General features: G+C 48.7%; 1 protein-coding gene across 4 annotated transcripts in view; it reads left to right on the forward strand.

The window, feature by feature from the left end:
• PITX3 (paired like homeodomain 3) overlaps window positions 1-4,253 on the forward strand; it is a 92,434-nt gene extending 88,181 nt beyond the window's left edge. For all 4 annotated transcript variants that reach the window (XM_050960292.1, XM_050960291.1, XM_050960293.1 and 1 more), the window contains exon 4: window positions 1,904-4,253. In XM_050960292.1, the coding sequence (XP_050816249.1) occupies window positions 1,904-2,467 (564 nt within the window). In that variant the 3' untranslated portion in view covers window positions 2,468-4,253. The remainder of the gene's footprint in view (window positions 1-1,903) is intronic.
• The last annotated feature ends 16,371 nt before the right edge of the window (window positions 4,254-20,624 follow it).

Raw genomic sequence — 20,624 nt, forward strand, 5'->3', positions numbered from 1 at the left:
TGTATCACAGGCCACCTTTACCACCCACATGCTAAACCAAACAACCGAAATTAGACCAAAGTATTACAGCCCACAGGAGACTAGACTATTGTGTGCCAAAGGCAGAGAACAGGAGGGACCGAGGTACACCAATGCCTGAAGCCCCTGCAATCGCACGGAAATGATAAGTGAGCTACACCAGATAATCCTGGCAAGTGACCCGTACCCGATTACACTTCTCTCAGGGTCAGTATGGGGAAACTACTGAACTCTATCACACTAGGTTCCCCTGGAGTCTGACCCTCTTTCTCCAGTTCCAAACATATGAGGAAGGGGAGCATGTGCATAGGGCAGCTGCCTACCCTGTCTAGCTAGGGAAGAGGTAGAGAGGGCAAGAATGACCCCAAGGGATACAAGAGGGTAGGTGGTATTTGCAAACAGGTTAGTTGCATTTCTGTGATTGAATTTTGAATTCAACCTGATCCCACACAAGTTGGAAATGTGTGGCTTCCCCCTAAGGTAGGGTGGGGGGAAGTCAGATGGCAGGCAAAAAACAAAACAAAGTGACAGTTTTTCAAAATTATAATTTAAGACACATGATATTTTGGGTTCTGACTCGTGATTTTTGAATGCTTGGAGTAGGCAGCACTGGAATTACGATTCTCAGAGAGGGAACTTGTCAAGTAGCTTAAATCCATACTAAGCAACTACACTGGGCTACAGCATAAGAACCCAGGAGTGAAACGGACCAGTCATTTCACCATCCAAGCTGACAGAAATGCCATAACAAAACAAAGTGCATCAATGGCAAAACGAATTATATTTTTTAACTGAGGTATTACTAGTAACTTAAGAAAAAATTAGTTTCAAATAGGGTTTTTGACAGTGTCCCATTAATAGTCTTCAGTCAACATTTGGATTTATTTCCTATGGGGTTATTTTTACATTTGTTATTAGTTTTTGAAGAACCCCAGCAAAACTAATCTTTTATCACCTTCTAATGAATACAAAAGATTAATAGCACAAAATCAAGATGATTTTGAGATATAGACAAAAAGTGAATTCCCCTAGTGCAGCAGTTCTCAAACCGTGCACCTCAGAGCTCTTGCTCATGGTCTATGAAGATCTACAAAGTCATATGATACCGGCTCCTAGCTGCTAGATCACAGTTAAAAATACACAAAGTATTTTCCTAATATTTTCCTATGTAAGCAACTGCTGTATTTGTTGTGTGATCGAAAATGGAAGGCCAGGTGGGTCACATGATTGCAAATGGTCATGGAGGGGGGGGTCTGTGAGGCACTCTGTCTAGTAAGTTGTGATCCAGCCCAGTTTGAGGTCCCCTGCCCTGGTGGAAATCCCCACGGAGAATCTCCAGCTGATCTTCACTAGCAACAGAGAACTAGACTAAACTAACTGAGATCAGAAAGGGGATGTCAAGGGAGTCTGCTGAATTTTCCACTCCTGTAGGGTCCAGCCTCTCTGATAGCTGTGGAAACCGGATATGTACACAAACGTACAGCACTACATTAATACTGCAAATCATGGATATTAGAATGTGAAAGGACCTGCTAAGTCACCCACACAGCCCCAGGATTCTCCCTGTACTGCATGCTCCAGTGCTCTGTTCTGGTTTTAGGGGGGCTATGTGAGGGGGCCTCCACCAGCTCCTTTTGGGAAACCATGCCACAGCCTACCATACCCCAGTTAAGTAACATTTCCTGCTATCCAGCCAAAGTTTTCTGTGGTTAATTCTAACTAATCACTCCTAGTTACAAGCCCCTCGCTCACTTCAGCCTGTCCTTTTCCTGATATGCTCAGTTGTCCTGATGTCCATGGTAGTACAAGGAGGGATGACTGACAAAAGCAGAGGCTTCCCCATTAATAACTGGAATGACCCTCCCCCTCTTCTCTTCCCTTGCAGGTATGGTTTAAGAACCGCAGAGCCAAGTGGAGGAAACGAGAAAGGAACCAGCAGGCAGAGCTTTGTAAGAACAGTTTTGGAGCTCAGTTCAATGGACTGATGCAGCCTTATGATGACATGTATTCCAGCTATTCGTATAACAACTGGGCTACCAAAGGGCTTGCTACCAGCCCCCTGTCAGCCAAGAGCTTCCCCTTCTTCAACTCCATGAATGTCAGCCCCCTCTCCTCCCAGCCCATGTTCTCCCCTCCCAGTTCCATTGCTTCCATGACCATGCCTTCCTCCATGGTCCCCTCAGCAGTGACTGGCGTGCCAGGATCCAGCCTCAACAACCTGGGAAACATCAACAACCTCAACAGCCCAAGCCTCAACTCTGCCGTTTCATCCAGTGCCTGCCCTTATGCCTCCACTGCCAGCCCCTACATGTACAGGGACACGTGCAACTCTAGCCTGGCCAGCTTGAGGCTGAAGGCCAAGCAGCACGCCAACTTTACCTACCCGGCGGTTCAGACGGCAGCTTCCAACCTGAGCCCCTGCCAATATGCTGTAGACAGGCCTGTATGAAGGGCCACCTTCCACCAACCAGGGACTCGACCTTAGCCTGACGAAAGGAGACCTTTAGCCCTACAACAGCGTACGCCCTGCAGGAGAGAGAAAGACAGATGGACCTTTGTGAAGACTTGTCTAACTATCGTATGGTGAATTTTGACTGTCTTTTTTTTTTTTTTTTTTTTGGTAAAGCAACCGAAACTGCTCATTGGAAGACCCACTGGGAAACAGGAACCTGTGACATTCAGTTTGACTGGCTCCTGGGCAGCAGAATTGAGCATATGTCAATCTGTCCCTTCCCCCCTCCCCTTGGTGTGATAGCTGTCCTTGCTCCTCCCTGGCACAAAAGCCCTGTTTAAAGCATAGGCAGCCAGGTGGCACAGCTGTAGAAAGCTGCCAGGGACCCAGGCAAAGTGGCGCAGCTTCTCAATGCTTGGCTGAGAACACAGATACACCCACAGGTGTGAGCGGTCAGATTTCATTTTGAGGCATCTCACTCATTTATTTATCATATGGCCAGTCTCACCAGCCACCAGTCAGGAAAGTACTGTTTCAGCCAGCAATACATTTTTATACTGAAGATATATGCATGGCCAGGTAATTGAACCCCCTAGGGATCAGGAGTTGTACGGATGTAGGATGTGTGTGTGTGTGTGTGTTAATAACACACACATATACACACACAAATAAATATATATATAACACACCTTTTTGTTTTGTACATGGGATAATCCATGAAGTAGACCTTACAGATGAAAAGCCAAGCATGTCCACCACGGTGGAGCATTCAGCCTGTCCGCTTTACTGCTTAAGTAATTTCCACTCGGGTAGGAATTCCTTTGCCAATGTACATCCAAAGAATCCCTTTTTTTTCCCTTTTGCAACAAATTACCCTCTTTTGTGCACCCGGCTCTCCGCCCCCAAATTCCATTTTCAACAATAAAATGAAAGTTGGAGCAGTCCTGTTGGAGGTTTCCATCTGTCTGGTTATTGCACGCACAAGATGAGAACGTGGGGAAAAGAAAGACTAGCAACTGTATCTAAAGGGTCCAAATCAAACCCACATTGTGAAAGAGGAGAGTCTGCAAGGGGGCTACTGTTTATGAGACGCCAGTTCTTGGTGAGGGCCCAGTAACAGAAGGGGAAGAGTCATCTAAGCAAAGTCAAGGGATGGGGGCCCCCACATGTGACTGAGCCATCCTCCTCCTACATGTTTGCAATTCAAATGCTCTGGAATGCTTTCGAGAACACAGTGCCAGTGGCCTAGCTCCCAGGAGCCCTTGCAGAACTGTCCATTTCCATGGTTCTCTCCTCACTCACCCTGGGAGGGGGCATTAAGGAGAAACTACACCAAGCCTTCCCCTATGAACTAATGGAAGCCCCTTCCTGGGGGTCCCTGCAGGGTTTCAGGTCCATGGTGCTATAGACTGGGTGGACTGGTAGGGAACCAGACCTGGGCTCTTCTGGATTCCCCCTCCTCCACCCACACCCAATTCTTAATAGAGGCAGAGCCTTCATGAACTTACATTGCCTTGCCCGGCTACTCTGGGGGATGTGCCCTTTGAGGACAGCTGCCATAGCGGGAGCAGCTAGAGGCGTGGCACCTATGCACTGTGCTGTGCAGAGTCTAGGAGGAGCTGGTGAGGCCTGGCACCACAGCAGAAGCAGGTTGGTTGTACAGATCACTCTTGCTTCCACTGGGTCATAAGGAATCTGCACATGTGCCTTTCCCAATGGATAAGCATGAAGCTGTTTAAAAATTGACAAATGAGGTGCCCCCTGCCCTTTGATGCTGTCGTCTCAGAGCCAGCCATCTGCCGGCTGGGCACGTGGTGTTGGTGCCTCTTCATTTTCAGCGGCTCAGTTCAGTTAGCAGACAGCTAGAAACACAGTACATGCTTGCTGGCATTTCCATATGCACAACGGCTGCATGTGCCACAGAAGCGGAGACTCTGCTGAGGAGAGGGAGAAATCTCCTCCTGCTTCAAGTGCCTTATCCATTTTCACACAATAACCATTTCTGGGACTCACACAGGCGGCCCTCAGTGCTTCCGTTCCCTTCATGTCCGCCGTGGAATAACCACAGGCTATTCTTGCTCTAACAGAACCCAGTCAACCTGACGTAATCAGAAGCTACTCAATTAAATGAATCATTTGAGACACAGTAGTTCAGTGTGGCTGAGTCTGACCGTACCACCGTGGGAATGCAGAGGCCACCTTGCTTTCCCTGCTGCTGTGCTGGTTTGGAGCGGCTTTGCCCATGTTCTGTGGTCGGCTCTCTGGCCGAGCTGAAGCCACTCCTCTTCAGAGTACCAGAAGACCAGATCAGGCACACAGTCCTAGTCTCCCTCTGGGTCACGGCCTCTCTTTAGAGGGCCTGTGCAAGCCTCCACCCTTGATGCAGTGGTGTGAAGAGCAAATTTCACCCACCCACTGTTGGCTGCTCTGGGCTCCAAAGAAGGAAGCAAGCACCCAGTCTGGATGCCACCCCATGCCCTTTCAGCTCCCCTGCCTGAGACACTTTTCTTCTGTCCAAGTCCTTCCCATCACTGAAGCACCTAACAAACCCCACAAAGTTCATCACTAACTGCAGCTGCCAAATCCTCTTTCCCAGGGTGCCTCCGCAATCTGTGACTTTTGTCAGGTGGTGCCAGTACCTCCCCTAGCTCCAGTTCCCATCTATTCTCTCTCAGGAAAGAATGGAGCTGCTTATATAGTGTGTTCTTTCCCAGCATGCTTTATACCTCCTGCCCCAACTGTCTCTTGGACTACAATTCCCAGCATACCTCTTGTTTGGGACTGTGGCCAGGCTCAGGGAAATGCTGTTTGTCTTACAGGGCCTGTTGCATCCCCCCACCCCAGGGGTGAGGAGCAGAGCTGAGAGCTCCCCCTTTCCACTGGTTGGTGCTGCTAAGCATATAGCCAGAGCTTCCCCACTGGCCTCCTCCCTAGCTAATGTGGGGAGAGCTCCCCCCATTTCAACCTGCTTTAACTACTGCACCTTCCAGCGTGCATACTCACTCTGATCTGAACAAATTGTTTCTAAACAATTTGGTTTGCCCTCCTCACTGCTAAAGCGTCATTTGTGTGGGTTCCCTTCTCACTCCAGAAGCTAGATCTCATGGCCAGGCTCAGTGCCACGGATGCAGCAATGTGTGGGGAAAGTCTAGGTTTTAGGGAGTGGCGAGCGTGGGTTCTCCTCTCCCCCTGCACCCAGGAGAGGGGATTCTCTGCAAGTCAACACTAAAGCCTATTGGTGGGGATCATAGGGAATGGCTATTTGTAATGGGATTTCAAGTCCATTCTGCAAATGGGCAGGGAAGGGAGTACTTTCCCCATAGGTCAGGAGGTGGGATTCATTGGTGGAGCCAAAGGAAAGGTACCCAGCCATGGAGACTAGCCCAGCAAGATGACTCCAGAGCAGGAACCATGTTCCATTGGTAGGGACTCCTAGGGCTGGAGGAGTAGCTGACAGTTCAGCTCTGTCTCTAAATAGCACGGACTGAACTTCAGAGTCACACTGGATCAAGGACGACGGATGTGATTTTTCAACTACCTCGTGCTCATGTAGATCTCACTGAGTTACAAGTGAGATAGCTAAGCAGCTTTCTTCCTGGTTCTCCACACAGCGGATTGAAGGCCCCAGCCTCACAGTGTCCTGGCCCTATCAGCAGCAGTGTTCTTTTGGTGCGCTGAAGGCCTGTCAAGGACCACCCATGGCTGGGCCCTGAAAGACAAAAGGCTGGTCCTGAACTGTTCAACAGTTGGTTAATAAAGCCCACCTCCCAGCTGTCAAAGCCTTCCACACAGACCTTTGTCAACAATTTAATCCCCCTCCGAACTGCCAATCCCTCCCCACAACCTCCTTGCCCCATGTCACCATTGGGAAATATGTCCTGGTTTTACATTTCAGAAGCTTGACATTCTTTTGATGCAGCCTGGTTTCTAGCACCAGGACCCTAGCCATGCCCCGGTGGCTTGCATACTTCCCTAGGGGCGCTCTTTGATTGAGCATGAACCCTAGCTGAACATAAGGGTCCTCGGAAGAGATGTCAGAATTGCTATTTGAGTTGCTCTGGAGAGCTCCATCCCATAGATCTTCCTCAGAGCCTCCATGTCACTGGTTGCCATGGTCTTCCTAACTGTATCGCCTTGGTATCTCTGCCCAGCTGGGTTGGGTTTCTGGCAGAGCATACAGAGTTGGCTTGCTTAGCCCCAAAGAGATGGTTCTCCTGCTAGAAGATCTGTGGGATGAGTAACTGGATCCCAGAGCATCTTTCCGTGCTATTTCCATAGCTACTTTTGGCATTAACACAGTGACAACCTCTCTTCCCTTTAATCTATGGCCATGAGCTGATGACAAGATGACAGACTGGATCTGACCAGCCTGGTTCCTACCTGGAGATGCCAGAGACTGTCCTGGGGCAGCTCCCTCCTCTTCTTCACCTATCAGGGAAGAAACTTTGTAGCCATCTTCTTTCATGCCTGCAGAAGGAGCTGCAGTACGCCATGGGAGTGGAGGGACCTGTGCTCATATGTTCTGATGCTTCTCCATCAGGATTGAGTCCATCTGCTTCTCCTGCAGCCACTCAGTTGCAGAACAGCTGCAAAGCGTCAGCTGTTCTGACTTAGAGGGGCCAAAGGAATGGAGATTTTCAAGATTCATTGCAAACTGTCAGAACAAACCACTTCTGAGCAGGATGGCAATTCAGAAGAAAGACAACACATGAAAGAAAGGGCGAGTGCTGCCTATCCTGGTGCAGCTGCTCCAGCCTGCAAGGGCAAGAGGGTCCTTTGGCTAACCACAAAGGAAGGACCTGCCACTTGACCCCAATTTCCTTAACTGAAGGGGAAAAACAAAGAGGTGGGGTGTGGCATACCAGGGTACAATGCAGACTAATGAGTAGTTGTGTCACCGCTGCCCTCTAACATGGGGCGCCCTTTACAATGTCTTGCTGCTGTACCCTCCAGCCTGGACTGCTCACAAACAGCCTCCAGCATGCAAGTCACTCCCAGCTGTGTCTGCATGTGCTGCAGCCAGCCAGCCACACCTTGGCTCTTACCAGTCTTGGTTATACTGTTGGCTTTAGTAAGTGCGGGGCCTAATTAAAATAGTTTAGATGGGGCCCTGGCAGGGATGACTCACCCGGCGGCGCACCGGGTCTTTGGCGGCACTTTGGCAGCAGGTTCTTCACTCGCTCCGAGTCTTTGGAGGCACTGAAGGACCCGCCGCCGAAATGCCACCGAAGACCTGGAGCGAGTGAAGGACCCACTGCCAAGGTGCCACCAAAGACCCGTAGCGCTGCCGGGTGAGTAAAAAGTAAAAAGGCGCCTAAATTAGGCACTCCTCTTTAGGGTGAGGGGCCCGATTCGGGGGAATTGGCTTAAAGCCGGCCCTGACCCTAGCCCACCATCAGTCCTAGATTTCCCTCTAGAAATGTGTGTACTGTACTGCTCAGCCCTTTCCTGGACAATACAAATTCATATAAAGTCTGTATTTCTTTCATAGAAGTAATAGGCACACTTTGTTACTCCAAATGGAGTTTCACCGATGCTCCAGTTTAAGCACACTGGATTAGACAGAACAATCAAACTTGTTTATTAACTATGAAGAGAGAGATTTTAAGTGAGTACAAGTAATGAGGCATAAAAGTCAGAACTGTTTACAAGAAACAAAGATAAAACACTACTGGTGCTTAACTTAACAAACTATGTTAAATTCAAAGCAAAGTGTTTCTCCTCACCTGCTCTCAACAGTCTTACTGATCAAACTTCTTAGGTCAGGACCCCTTTTCCAGTTCAATGGCTGCCTCCTTTATCCCTTCTGGCGCAGTGAATCGATGGACAGAGAAAGAGGTGTGCCTTAGGGTGTTTGTAGTGTCCGTTCTCTCCCCCTCCTCTGCTCTCACCCCCGGGGAAAACATTTCAGCTGAGATTCTGGAGACCAAGGGTCTATGGAGAAGGATGTTCCTTGCTGCTTTTCCTCACCTGTTTGAGGTTTCTTTGTCCACCCTTCCTGCTTGATGACTTTGTTTACTGCTTAAATGCAAACTAAGCAAAGCACACGTTCTGTTGTTTGAGACAGACCATGTGTTAAGAGCACCAGACAGTGGAATCTTATAACTTCCCATACAATGTTGCTGCACATATTTTATCAGGACAATAGTGACCAGCAAATTATGAGTTTTCAAATGATCCCTCACAAGGCAAAGTCTTTGTACAAAGATGATTACTCTAGTTTTTAGGGTGCGGACACAGGGGTACATTGTGTCACAGGGAGGAGGCAGGGTAAGAGAGGGAGAGAAGCAGTTCTGGATGGCTTCTGATAGAGAAAGCTGCCAGGAGATGGAACCCAAGCAGTGTGTCATCTCAGGGAGACAATGACAAGGCCATTCGTTGTGATCACAACTCTCTTATTTGATAGCAGTGCCCCTGGTTTTCCTCCAACGAGACAACACCTAAGAGCTACTGCACTGAGCCAAGTCAAAGCCATAGCATCTTCTGGACTGGCAGGGACCTTCCCCATCACTGATACATTCTCTCACATAAAGCAGAGACCCTTCCATCCACTAGAGCCTCTTAAACACGACCGCCAAAACTATCCTCCCTGGCGAGTGAGCTCAGAGACCGACATACCCAAAGAAGGGAGAAGGAACCCCCTCTGTGCCCCGGTGTGAGCGTCCCAGGGCATTTCTCTGGCTTGTCAGTGGCTATCTACTGTCCCTGTGTGAAACCAGTTGGTGGGTCTCAGCCCAGATCCTGTGCTTGCACTTCCGAAATCTCTGGCAGGCATCTCCTTGGCAGTCTGAGCGAGGAAGCCCAGGACTGAACAGGCTGGGGTGCTTACCAAAGTCCCCTCTCATCTCCAGAGCTCTTTTTCCCCCAGGGATGCGCTGGTGCTAGCCTTGCTCCTGCCCAGGCCTCCTCTGGAAACTGAGATCTTCAGATTCCAGCCAATCAGGACCCATCCACTAGCACGAGCAAGGAAGCCTCCGCTATAGAGGGAGAGCGCTGAGGGGAACCTGCAGCTGATCCCCACGCAGGCACGCATAGGGAAGAGAGGCCCTAACAGACCAGGATCTAACAGAGGTGCACTGATGAGATGGGAGAGAGATCTCAAAGCTCTGTACCTACCCAGGATCTACCTGGGTCTCTCCCCGCTTCCTCTAAATAGTGGGGATGCCAAGAGGCCTGTACCTGGAGAAGAGGAAAAGGGCATGGTGGCTGCTCACGGAGATGCAAACCTGGTAATTGGCCCTGGTCCTCTCCAGTTTATTGGTGAGGATTCCTGGGGCAGGTAGTGGCTCCCATTATTTGGCACAATGGGTGGTCCCATGCAATGCCCTCTTCCTCACTATGAGGCAGGGATTGTCTGTTACTCTGTACCCTGCTCCTTCACTGGGGAGAGAGAGAGAGACATCACAACTAGAAAACCCCAAACCCCAGCCGGAATGGCACAGGCTCAGGCTGGCTGCCTCCCATGGAGCAATGCACCCTCTGACCTTCCCCAAAGGAGACAGTGAGACAGACTGCAGGCCACAGTGACAGGCATCTGGGCGGGGAACAGGAGAGAGGGAAGGGGCTAGTGAGTCCACATGGAACACAGTGAGGAGGGCCTGGAGGAATGCACAGCCTTCAATGAGCCCTGTGACTGGCCTATCAAGTCCTGCTCCCACCTACCAACCAGCGTATGCAGAGCCCCCCAAAGCTCCGTGTCAGTCTATCAGTGCATCCCACACCAGCCAGCACAGGCACTGAGCCCCTCACGGTTCCCCCAGCCATACCAGCTGGCTCAGACCTGTCCCTAGGCCAAAACCTCCCTAGCAGCCCCAGATATCTGCCAAAGGTGGCAAGAAGGGGCTCCATGGTGCAGAGGTGAGGTTAGTGCAGCTGGCGATGAGTCGGGAATGCATTACCCATCCCCCCATTATGGGGCAGGCAGGTTTCTAACTACAGAGCCTGGGGAGAACCGTCCCCACTGGCCCAGTATGACACAGCTGGAGGCTCCAGGTCTGCTCACATCACAGCCATACTGAGGGGAGACACCGGGAGAGGCCCAGACACACAGGCCCCAGGGGCCCACTCCTGTGCCGTGTAGCACTCTCCAGCACAGACTGGCTGTCAGATCTGCAGCACTGGCCCCCTCTCACACCCACTAGCAGGGAGCTCGCCCAGAGTCACCACCTTAGCACTAATCCTACAACACAGCCTCCTGCGCTCCCCTTTGCTACCTTCTCGCCAGCTGTTCCCACAAAATTCAGGGGCCTGAGGACAATTATGGGCCTGCTCCTTGAGAAGCCCAGAGCTACACTGAGGGGACATCCAAGGAGCCCAGACAACATGCCCCTCGCTAGGAGGAGTCCTTATGTCCCTGAAACAGAGTTTAGCACTTGCTATAAAGCCCCATGGCCAATCGGGCTTGACAGTCCCTAGGTGGGTCAACAGAGCCACTTCACACACCCAGGAGGGGTGGTGGTGCTAGGTATGGGTGTTCCCCCCCACGCACACACAGCCAGCACTGCTGGAAGAGACCCAGACCCAGGCAGCAGCCCTAGAGAGACAAGGAGCCAGAGATGACATGGGTAAAAAGCCCCCTAGGAGATCTGGCCCTAGCCAGGCAGTAGGAAATAGCTCAGTTGTAAAACCAAGAGCAATGATGCCACCTAGTGGTTCCTTCTATTCCGGGTAAGGTCATTACTTCCCCGGCCTCTAAAGTTCACAAGACTTTGAAAGGTTTTCCCCAAGGACCAGCCTCCACATAAGGCAGAGCTCCAAGGCCACTAATCCTCAGGAGGGTTGTCGAGGCAGGCCTTGCTTTCCAGTATCTTCGCCCATCAGACCCAAGCTCCCCCACCCTTGCATTCTCTGCCCTGTAGGCTGAGTCAGGACTTTGCACTGTCCAACGGGGCCAAATGAGGCAAAGGACATGGAAACCACAGACACAGAATGGACCAACAGTACAAAGCCCCAAAAGACCCCAGTGACAGGGAGACCCCACAGTTCAGAGTTCAGAGACACACCCTACAGCCTGGCTGGGGACCTCCCACCCCTCTCAGTCCATCCCACACTAGGCCCCTTCCACCTGCACCTGTCTTCTTGAAGAGAGGCCTCTCCAGTGATGAGAGGGCCCTGTGGGCTGGTACTCCCCTTTGGGCAAGCCATTCTCCCCCACTCCACCATCTCCCAGGACCATCACCCCCAGCTTCCCACCACCGCTCACTCCTTGTGACAGAAACCCCCCATTGAGCACCCCTTTTTGTCCTCCTCTTGGGGTCTTGCACCCAGGTGTGTCCTCCACTTCCTCTCCCCCCTTCTATCTCCCCCCCACCCTCTGGCCTCCCCCACGTGCCCCCTCGCCTCTGAGTCTCTCCCCCAGGGGGTGAGTTGCTGGCGCTCACCTGTGCTCTCCACGGCGGGCACCGTCTATCTGCACAGGCACCAGCTCCCTCTAGGGGCCAAATGTTAGAACTGCAGCCAACTTTTGTTCCCGTGTCCGGCTGTCCAGAGGAAAAACGCAAAAACTCAGGACTGTCCCCTCCAAAATCAGGACTGCTGGCAACTTTCGGATCACAGACCAGCTGCTTCTGAAAGAGACCCTTCTCCTCCCCCCAGTCAGTGGCCTGAGCCTATTTCCAGGAGCCTGCAGGGAAAGGAAGAGGACTGCGGAGTGTGGATTATTTGTTGCAGCATAATGTAAAGAAAGTGAGCAAGGACTTTCTCAGCATTGCTGGTGTCTCAGTAGGGGCAGCCTGGACTGGCACTTCATCAGGCTGGGTCTCTTGCTGAAAAACAGGAGAAGCTGCAGATCAGTGGGAGAAAACAGGAGAAATCAGATTCTTCCAAAGCTGCTGAAAGCTAAAGTCTTGGGCTGAATTATTGTTTAACGTTTAGTTAATTGTTGTAGAAAATTATAGGGCAGGAGGAGTGATAAGTGGAAGGTAAGACTGAAAGCGTGAAATCCAATAAGGTTTTTAGTTAGACAAAACAGCCACGCTGTTCCAGAAGTAGTTGCAGCAGGAATCCCTGACCCCAACTATTTCTCTCTCTCTCACCCACACTCTCTTCCTACTTCCTGTTAAATTTTCTGAACTCAAAGACTACAACTCCCAGCATGCCATACTGGCTAGAGCAACACCGTATTTGCCTGTCTCAAGAATAATCCTGATCTTACAACAGTAATAGTAATACAGTAACTTGCTACTGTATTAAAAAATGCCAATTAAGTAATTATCAAATAAATAAACAGTAACTAAGAAGAAACAATTATGTAACTATAAATAAATTTCTAGTTATAACTGAGGACTAGTCCCCTTTTTCGTTAATAATTATATAATATTGTCTCTAGTTCATCCGGATGGCCATGTGACTCTGATAGCATGTGTGTCAGATCCAATGTCCTGTCTCTTCTCCTGCCTTGTCAGTGGCAAAGTAAAATCACTGGGACCAGTTAGATGGTCTGAAACATCTCTGCTTTGCTCTTGGTAAGCAGGTGCAAGTTGAATGGCGTTCCATAGTGGACCATCTCACAGCTTGTAAGTGCCAGGTTCTTTTTATGCAACAATTTTCAGTGGAGATGTGAACCTGGAGTCTCCTTTTCATAAGATGTTGTACTCTTACAAATGAACCATATTTGACTTTGGGTTCTTAGGCCTCATGTTGTTTATCTGTATGTCTTACATTTGTGCAGTTCCTGTTGAACAATTTGTCTTATATCCAGCTGCAGGGATATATCAGATGTATATTCCTGTAATTGAGCAACATTTTATTTAATATACATCTCCCTACCATGCAATAATTCAGCTGGTGAGGTGTGCACTGTGGCACCATAGATATGAAAGAAATCTGTAGTGAAGGTCATCTATGCTTTTCTTTCCAAAGTAGCTGTCTGCAGACTGCCTTCCAAGCTTCTGCTGAATCATTCAATTTCTCTGTTAGCCTGAGGGTAATACACAGATCTGCTATGTCTAAAATTCCTGTCTGCCAGGAACTTGATCACCATAGCAGTGGAGACCTGTGATGTAAATAACACTTCTGCCATTTACTGAAGTAGTCTATCAGGCTGATCGCATAGTAACAGTCACTTGGTGCATTGTTGAATGAAGCTGTCCCATTCTTCCCATGCTGTGGGGTGGTGGGGAGCTGGGGGAAGAGGAACAGGCTGAATAAATGCAACTACTTCTTTGCCACCATCCATCTGTATGTTGGGCAAAGGCAAGGGAAGGCGGGACAAGTGGTCAGCAATCATTTTTCATTCCCAGCCTCTACTCAGTCATACGGGAAAGGCAATACTTCTACTGACCATTGAGTGATTCAGCTTCCTGCTTGTCCGAGTCCTTTAGATGTTAACAATGTCATCCAAGGGCTGCGATCTGTATGCAGTTTGAAAGTAAGTTTTTCAATTTTCCATAGCCTATATGCAGGGGCGGTTCTAGGCATTTTGCCACCCCAAGCACAGCAGGCAGGCTGTATTTGGCGGCTTGCCTGCAGGAGGTCCCTGGTCCCGCAAATTCGATGGCAGTCTGCAGGAGGTCCGCCAAAGCTGCGGGACCAGCGGACCCTCCACAGGCATGTCACCGAAGGCAATCTGCCTGCCGCCCTCGCGGTGACCGGCAGAGCGCTCCCCACGGCTTGCCACCCCAGGCACGTGCTTGGTGTGCTGGGGCCTGGAGCTGCTCCTGCCCATATGCAAGCAAATGCCACCTTTTCAACAAATGCAACAGGCTTTTCCATGTTGCCATGGTGGAGATGAATAAATATTGCTCCCAGTCAGTAGTGTGAGGCATCTGTAGCCACAATTGTTGGTAATGCAGGTGCAAACAAAGTTAGTGCTGGGCTATTTACAATCAAAGTGTTTCCTGTCTCAAAACTAATTTGTGCGGCCCTGCTGTTGTGATACAGTGTAGTGCAACCTGAAGATGTTTTCATGTTCCTCCGGAGTCTTGCTGAACAAAATAATATTGTCCAAACAACACTGGACTCCAGGCTGGCTCTTTAGAATCACTGACATCATTCTTTGGAAAGCACTGGGTGCTGATGCTAGCTTGCACGGCCCAGGTTTAAAGCAGAATAGTTCAGCATGCGTAATAATGAATATGGTGAGAGCTGTTCTTTCCTTCTGTAGCATAATGTGGTGAGATGCACTCTGTAGATCAAGAGTAGAAAACATCTTTGCACCACAAAGTCCCTTGACCGCTTCTTTTAGGGGGAGTGGATGGCTGTAAATCACAACAGCTTTATTAGGCTCCCTTAGTTCCACGCAACGATCAATACCTCCATTTTTCTCCTTCATCACCTTTATCGGTGAGACTGATTCAGAGGATGCCATCTCTTCAATAATCCCATTCTGTACTAATTTTTTAAGCCCCTGTGATAAAGCGCCCCAATTGGAAATGGAAGACAGTGCAATTTCTGTGCTATGGCTGTCACATTAGGTCAAAGTTTACTTTTGTGAACAAATCCAAATGCACAGCCAAGGGCCTCTTCTCTACCATCCTTGTTAAGGGCGGAGACTGGTGTTTGTGCTGTCATGGTGCTAGTGGCATAGGAGTAACCTGTCCATTGACCACCGGCATGTGGCGTGCAACAAACAAATCTCTGCCTAGGACAGGAGTACCCTTCTGCACAATATATTCTGCTGGTACACAGCATGTATGAAAAGTCACGGTTACAGGTAAGCAACCAAGCACATGAATGCAGTTCAGCAAGTAGTGCACTGGACATAAGCTTGATTCAATAAGTGGCACACATCCAAAGTATTGCAAGTGCATTGATTCAGGTAGTATAGAAACTGCTGAGCCAGTGTCCAACATTAATTCCACCACCTGGGGCTCCCCACCTGCTGCAGAAGGGCTTGAACGGTAGAGGTTATTTTATCCACAATGCGTGTGGAGCTGCTTCTGTCCCCCATGGGCGGCGGGGGGACCCCACAGCTCCCAGCCTCTATGAGTGGCGGCAGTGGTGGGTGCTGGACCCCAATCCCTATTTTGTCATGGTTATTTTTAGTAAAAGTCACGGACAGGTCATAGGTTTCCATGAATTTTAGTTTATTGCCATTGACGTGTCTGTGACTTTTACTAAAAATAACCATGACAAAATCTTAGGCTTAGCTATGGCGTCCTCCTAGCCCATGGAAAGGAGTCAGCTCACAATTCCCATGCCTCTGACAGTGGCCATGGTGCCAGTCAGGAAGGATTGAGTTGGAGAAATTACTGAGGTATTCACTCCGCACCAGGCCCTGTCCTGAACATGGGACATGAGAGCTCTACTCCTGGGGGAGTTCTGCACCAAAAAATAAAAATTCTCCACACAATATTTTAAAAATCTGCAAATTTTATTTGCCAAAATAACACTACACAATCATGGCAGTTTCAATTATTTGGGTAATTTATTTCAAAATACCAGTCAGCGAGTATGTTTGTAACAGTACAGAGACACAAAAATTCCCCGAGGAGCAGAGAGTTAAAGAAACCCCAACGACAATCCAGTTCCTGTTTCTCTGCTCCCTTCCCTGTCCCTCCAGAGCCCAACCAGGGGGCCAGACACCCACAATCCCTCCCTCAAAGAGCCCAGCTGTGCCCCCCCACCAGATACCCACATTCCCTCCCTCCCTAGAGCCCAGCCATGCAGCCCCCCTTGCCCCGATATGCCCACTCCTTCCACCCAAGATCCCAGCCATGGCCCCCACCGATGTAGGACTGAAAGGTACCTCAGCAGTTCATCAGCCCCCTGCGCTGAGGCAACACCAAATAAATGTGGCCCATCCTAGATGGTGTTTGCTCAACTGGATCTTAACAACCTCCGAAGACAAATTCCACCACCTCCCTTGGAAGCTTGTTCACAAGCTTAACTACTCCTATAAAGTTTTTCCTAATATCTAATGTAAATCTCCCTTGCTGCAGATTAAGCCCACTACTTCTTGCTCTTCCTTCAGTGGACATGGGCCCTCTTTGTAACAGCCCTTAACATAGTTGAAGACTGTTATCATGCCTCTCCCATGCACACACCCCCAGTCATCTTTTCTCAAGACTGAACATGCCCAATTTTTTGACCAATCAGGTTTCCTAAACCTTTTCTCATTTTTGCTGCTCTCCTCTGGACTGTCGTCAGTTTGTCCACATCTTTCTTGTGTCCAAACCCAGACACAGTACTTCACCTGAGGCCTCGCCGCTGCCTAGTAGAGTGGGACAATTCACAGATTCCAAAGGCAGAAGGGACCATTATGACCATCTAGTCCACTGGTGCTCAAACTTTTCCTCTCGCGCCCCCTTACTAGCAATGGAATCTGTCTGCTGCCTCCTCCATTACAGCACAGGGGGCTCAGCAAAGAAGCTTGAGCTGAAGGTGGAACTGGAGGCAGAACTGGGAGTGGGGGAGGAGCTAGGGCTAGAGGCAGAGCTAGCTGCAGGGGGAGCAGAGATGCACCTGGGTCTGGAGCGGGGCTGGGTAGTGGTCCCTCCTTGCCCCTTGTGAGGGCTGGCCTAGGCCCCACCGTGTGCCCCTTCAAATGTTCCTCTGTGTCCCACCTTGGGGGGGGGTGTCACACCCCATAGTTTGGAGACTAGTCTGACTTCCTGTATAACACAGACAATAGACCATCCCCAAATAATTCCTAGAGCAGATCTTTTAGAAAAACATCCAGTCTTGATTTAAAATATTGTCAGTGATGGAGAATCCACCATGACTCTTGGTAAATTGTTCCAATGGTTAATTACACTCACAACTAAAAACATATACTCTGTTTCTGGTCTCAATTTGTCTAACTTCAACTACCAGCCATTGGATCGTGTTAGGCCCCTCTCTGCTAGATTGGAGAGCCCATTCTTAAATATCTGTTCCCCACATATATACACTTATAGACTGTAATCAAGTCATCCCTTAACTTTCTCCTTCATTAAGCTAAATAGACTGAATTCTTTGAGTATCACTATCAGGCATGTTTTCTAATCCTTTCATCATTCTTGTAGCTCTTCTCTGAACCTTCTCCGATATATCAACATCCTTCTTGAATTGTGGGCACCAGACCTGGACACAGGATTCCAGTGCACCAGTGCAAAACACAGAAGAAAACCAAACCTCTCTGCTCCTCGTTGAGATTCCTCTGTTCATATATCTGAGAATCACATTAGCTCTTTTGGCCCCAGTGTCGCACTAGGAGCTCATGTTCAGCTGATTCATTACTGCTCAGGGTAGAATCCCCTAACCTGTAAATATGGCCTACATTCTTTGTTCCTAGCTGTGACATTATTGACATAAACTGTGACCGTATAGATCATTGTTGCAAACAGGGTCCTATGGTTGCACCAGTTCTTATACAGAGGAGGCCAAGTGGGGTGTCTATGGGAAGGTTGTAGTTTGCTGGTTATGATTATGCTGTCCGTATGTGTGTATTATTTTTGTATTTGAAGTTATGAATATTGGCTATGTATTTGTTTGATTCTAAGTAGCCTCAGTGAAGCATTTGGTCAACTTCTTGAGAAAGGACTATTCTCAGTAAGTGCTCAATCAAGAAACACAACTTACAATGGACTTTGGAGGCGCCAATCCACATCTGAGCTTCCCTAGGAATGTTCAAACTAACGTAAACAATGGCGTCGACCTGCAAAAAGCTGAATCATTCACAGACATGTAATTTGCCCAGGTGACTGCAAACTCCATCTTGTTGAGGGGATTTTACACAGGAGAACAAAGGGGGTTCCACCCACAAGAGAAAGACTATATAAGGCCTGGAAACCCCTCCATTTTGTCTTCAGCTGGCTCAAAAGATAGCCTCTCCACCCCCCAAGAGATGCCTGAAAGAAACTGGAACAAAGGACAGTAACTATGGGGGTATGAGTAATTGCTAGATCCAGACTAGGAAGGAGTCTAGTCTGTAAAAGCAGCTTATTGGAACATATCTGAGAGTGAGATTTACCTGCATTTAGTTTTCTACTATGTCAGGCTTAGACTTGCATGTTTTTGTTTCATTTTACTTGGAAACTTACTTTGTTCTGTTTATTACTTGGAACACTGACATCCTACTTTTTATACTTAATAAAACCACTTTTTGCTTAATAATTAATTAATTATTAAGCAAATAATTAATTCCTGGGGGAGTGAACAGCTGTGCATATCTCTCTATCAGTGTTATAGAGTGAACAATTTATGCATTTACCCTGTATAAGCTTTATATAGATAAACAGATTTATTTGGATCCCATTGAGAACTGGGTATCTGGGCGCTAGAGACAGGAGCACTTCTTAAGCTCTTTTTAGTTAAGCCTGCAGCTTGTTGGGTATGTGGTTCAGACCTGGGTCTGTCTTTGCAGCAGGCTAGCGTATCTAGCCCAACAAGACAGGGTACTGAAGTCCAAAGCTGCCAAGGAAAACAGGCTCAGAGGTAGTTTCAGCACAACAGGTGGCAGTCCCATAGGGATGTCTGTGACCCAAGCCGTCACACCAGCTGTATACATTTACATTGAACTGTATTAAAATACACAATGCCTGGACTCAATTTACCAGGTGTGATGAAGTGGGGGATTTTCTTAATGGTTTGCATAAGTACAGCCTGTGGCTCTGTTTTCCCTTTGTACTGCGTGTTTAATGAGGTGGTGGAAGAGGGTAGTTGTTGTTGCAGAGGGCCAGGTGTGACCCCACCTAGCAGTCTGGACGACAGCCTGGAATTGCATAACATAGCAACTGATGACCCGGAGACCCACCTCACCTTGGCAGCCTGCCAGTTTCAGCCAGGGGGAGAACAAAGGGCCGAGGAGAGAGGGCCTAGATGATCTGGAAGACAGTGGGTTCTGGCCAGTGGGAAGACAAAGGCCTAAGGAGAGAAGGCCCTGATTAGCATGAAGGCAGCAGGTTCTGGCCTGTGGGGAAAAAAAGGGTGGAAGAGAGAGGGTCCGGGTGATCTGTTTGCCCAGGAAAGAAGACAAAGGATGGCAGAAGGCATGTTGGGAAGTTGATATAGGGTGGTGGGCTAGAAGGAGGTCGCTTCTGGACTGGGGACAAAGAGCAACCTGAACCCACTTCGATGCTGGACAGGCCCAGATGGACTGTGCTGACTTTCTAAGCCTGAGGGCCCTGGGCACTTCCCATGCTGTGTTCAGAAGTTCAGTAAAACCTCCTCTTTTACACTGAGAGGCACTGGAGTCTAGAGATCAGGGTTGAATTGCTCCCTCTGGGTGTGTAAGCTCCAGGGGTCCAGAGCGAGTGGACTCCCAAAGGGGGCTCACAGAGAGTCAGGTGTGCAGGCTCAGAGGTGCGGTTCCAGAAGGCGGTAGAGCCCAAGGCTTAACCCCCAAAAGAGTGTAAATCCTGAAGAGGGCTGTAATGCTGAAGGGGGTTCCTCTCAGGGACTGTACCGAGCAGAGGGCACTAGTCCTGTGAGTCTATGATACCAGATGATCCAAATTTCCCTGAATCAGTGACCCGTCCTCTTCATTATTTACCAGTCCCCCAATTTTTGCATCATCTGCAAACTTTATCAGCGATGATTTTATGTTTTCTTCCAGGTCACGAATAAAAATGTTAAAATATCGTAGGGCTAAGAACTGATCCTGGAGGATCTCACCAGAAACACACCTGCTCAGTGACGTTTCCATATTTACAATTACATTTTGAGAGCTATCAGTTAGTATACATTAAGTGGATTAAAAATTGGCTAATTTTTTTAATCAAAATGTCATGCAGTACCAAGTCAAACACCTTAGGGAAAATCTAAGTATATTACATCAACTCAATTACTTTTATCAACCCAACACGTAATCATAAAAAAAAAATGATATCAAATTAGTTTGACAGGATCTACTTTCCATAGGCCTCTGTTGATTTGCATCAGATACATTACTCTCCTTTAATTCTTTATTATGAAATCAAGTCCTCTATCAGCTGCTCCATTATGTTGCCCAGGATCAATGTCAGGCAGACAGATCTATGATTAGCATTTAAAGTACTGGTATAAGATTCGCTTTCTTCCAGTCTTTTGGAACTTCCCCAGTATTCCAAGACTTAAGGCTTGTCTACACCATCAAGTTTTGTTGACAAAACTTATGTCGACACCCAAGTGTCAACAAAACATCACCAAAGGGTGTTCACACTTGCTGCCTTCGTCGACACATCATGTCCACGTTGGGGACACCATCAGTGACCAGGTGAGCAATGCGCCATGGGTATGTATCCCACAGTGCAGT

The sequence above is a fragment of the Gopherus flavomarginatus genome, chromosome 6, assembly GCF_025201925.1.
Source record: "Gopherus flavomarginatus isolate rGopFla2 chromosome 6, rGopFla2.mat.asm, whole genome shotgun sequence".
Classification (NCBI taxonomy): Eukaryota; Metazoa; Chordata; order Testudines; family Testudinidae; genus Gopherus; species Gopherus flavomarginatus.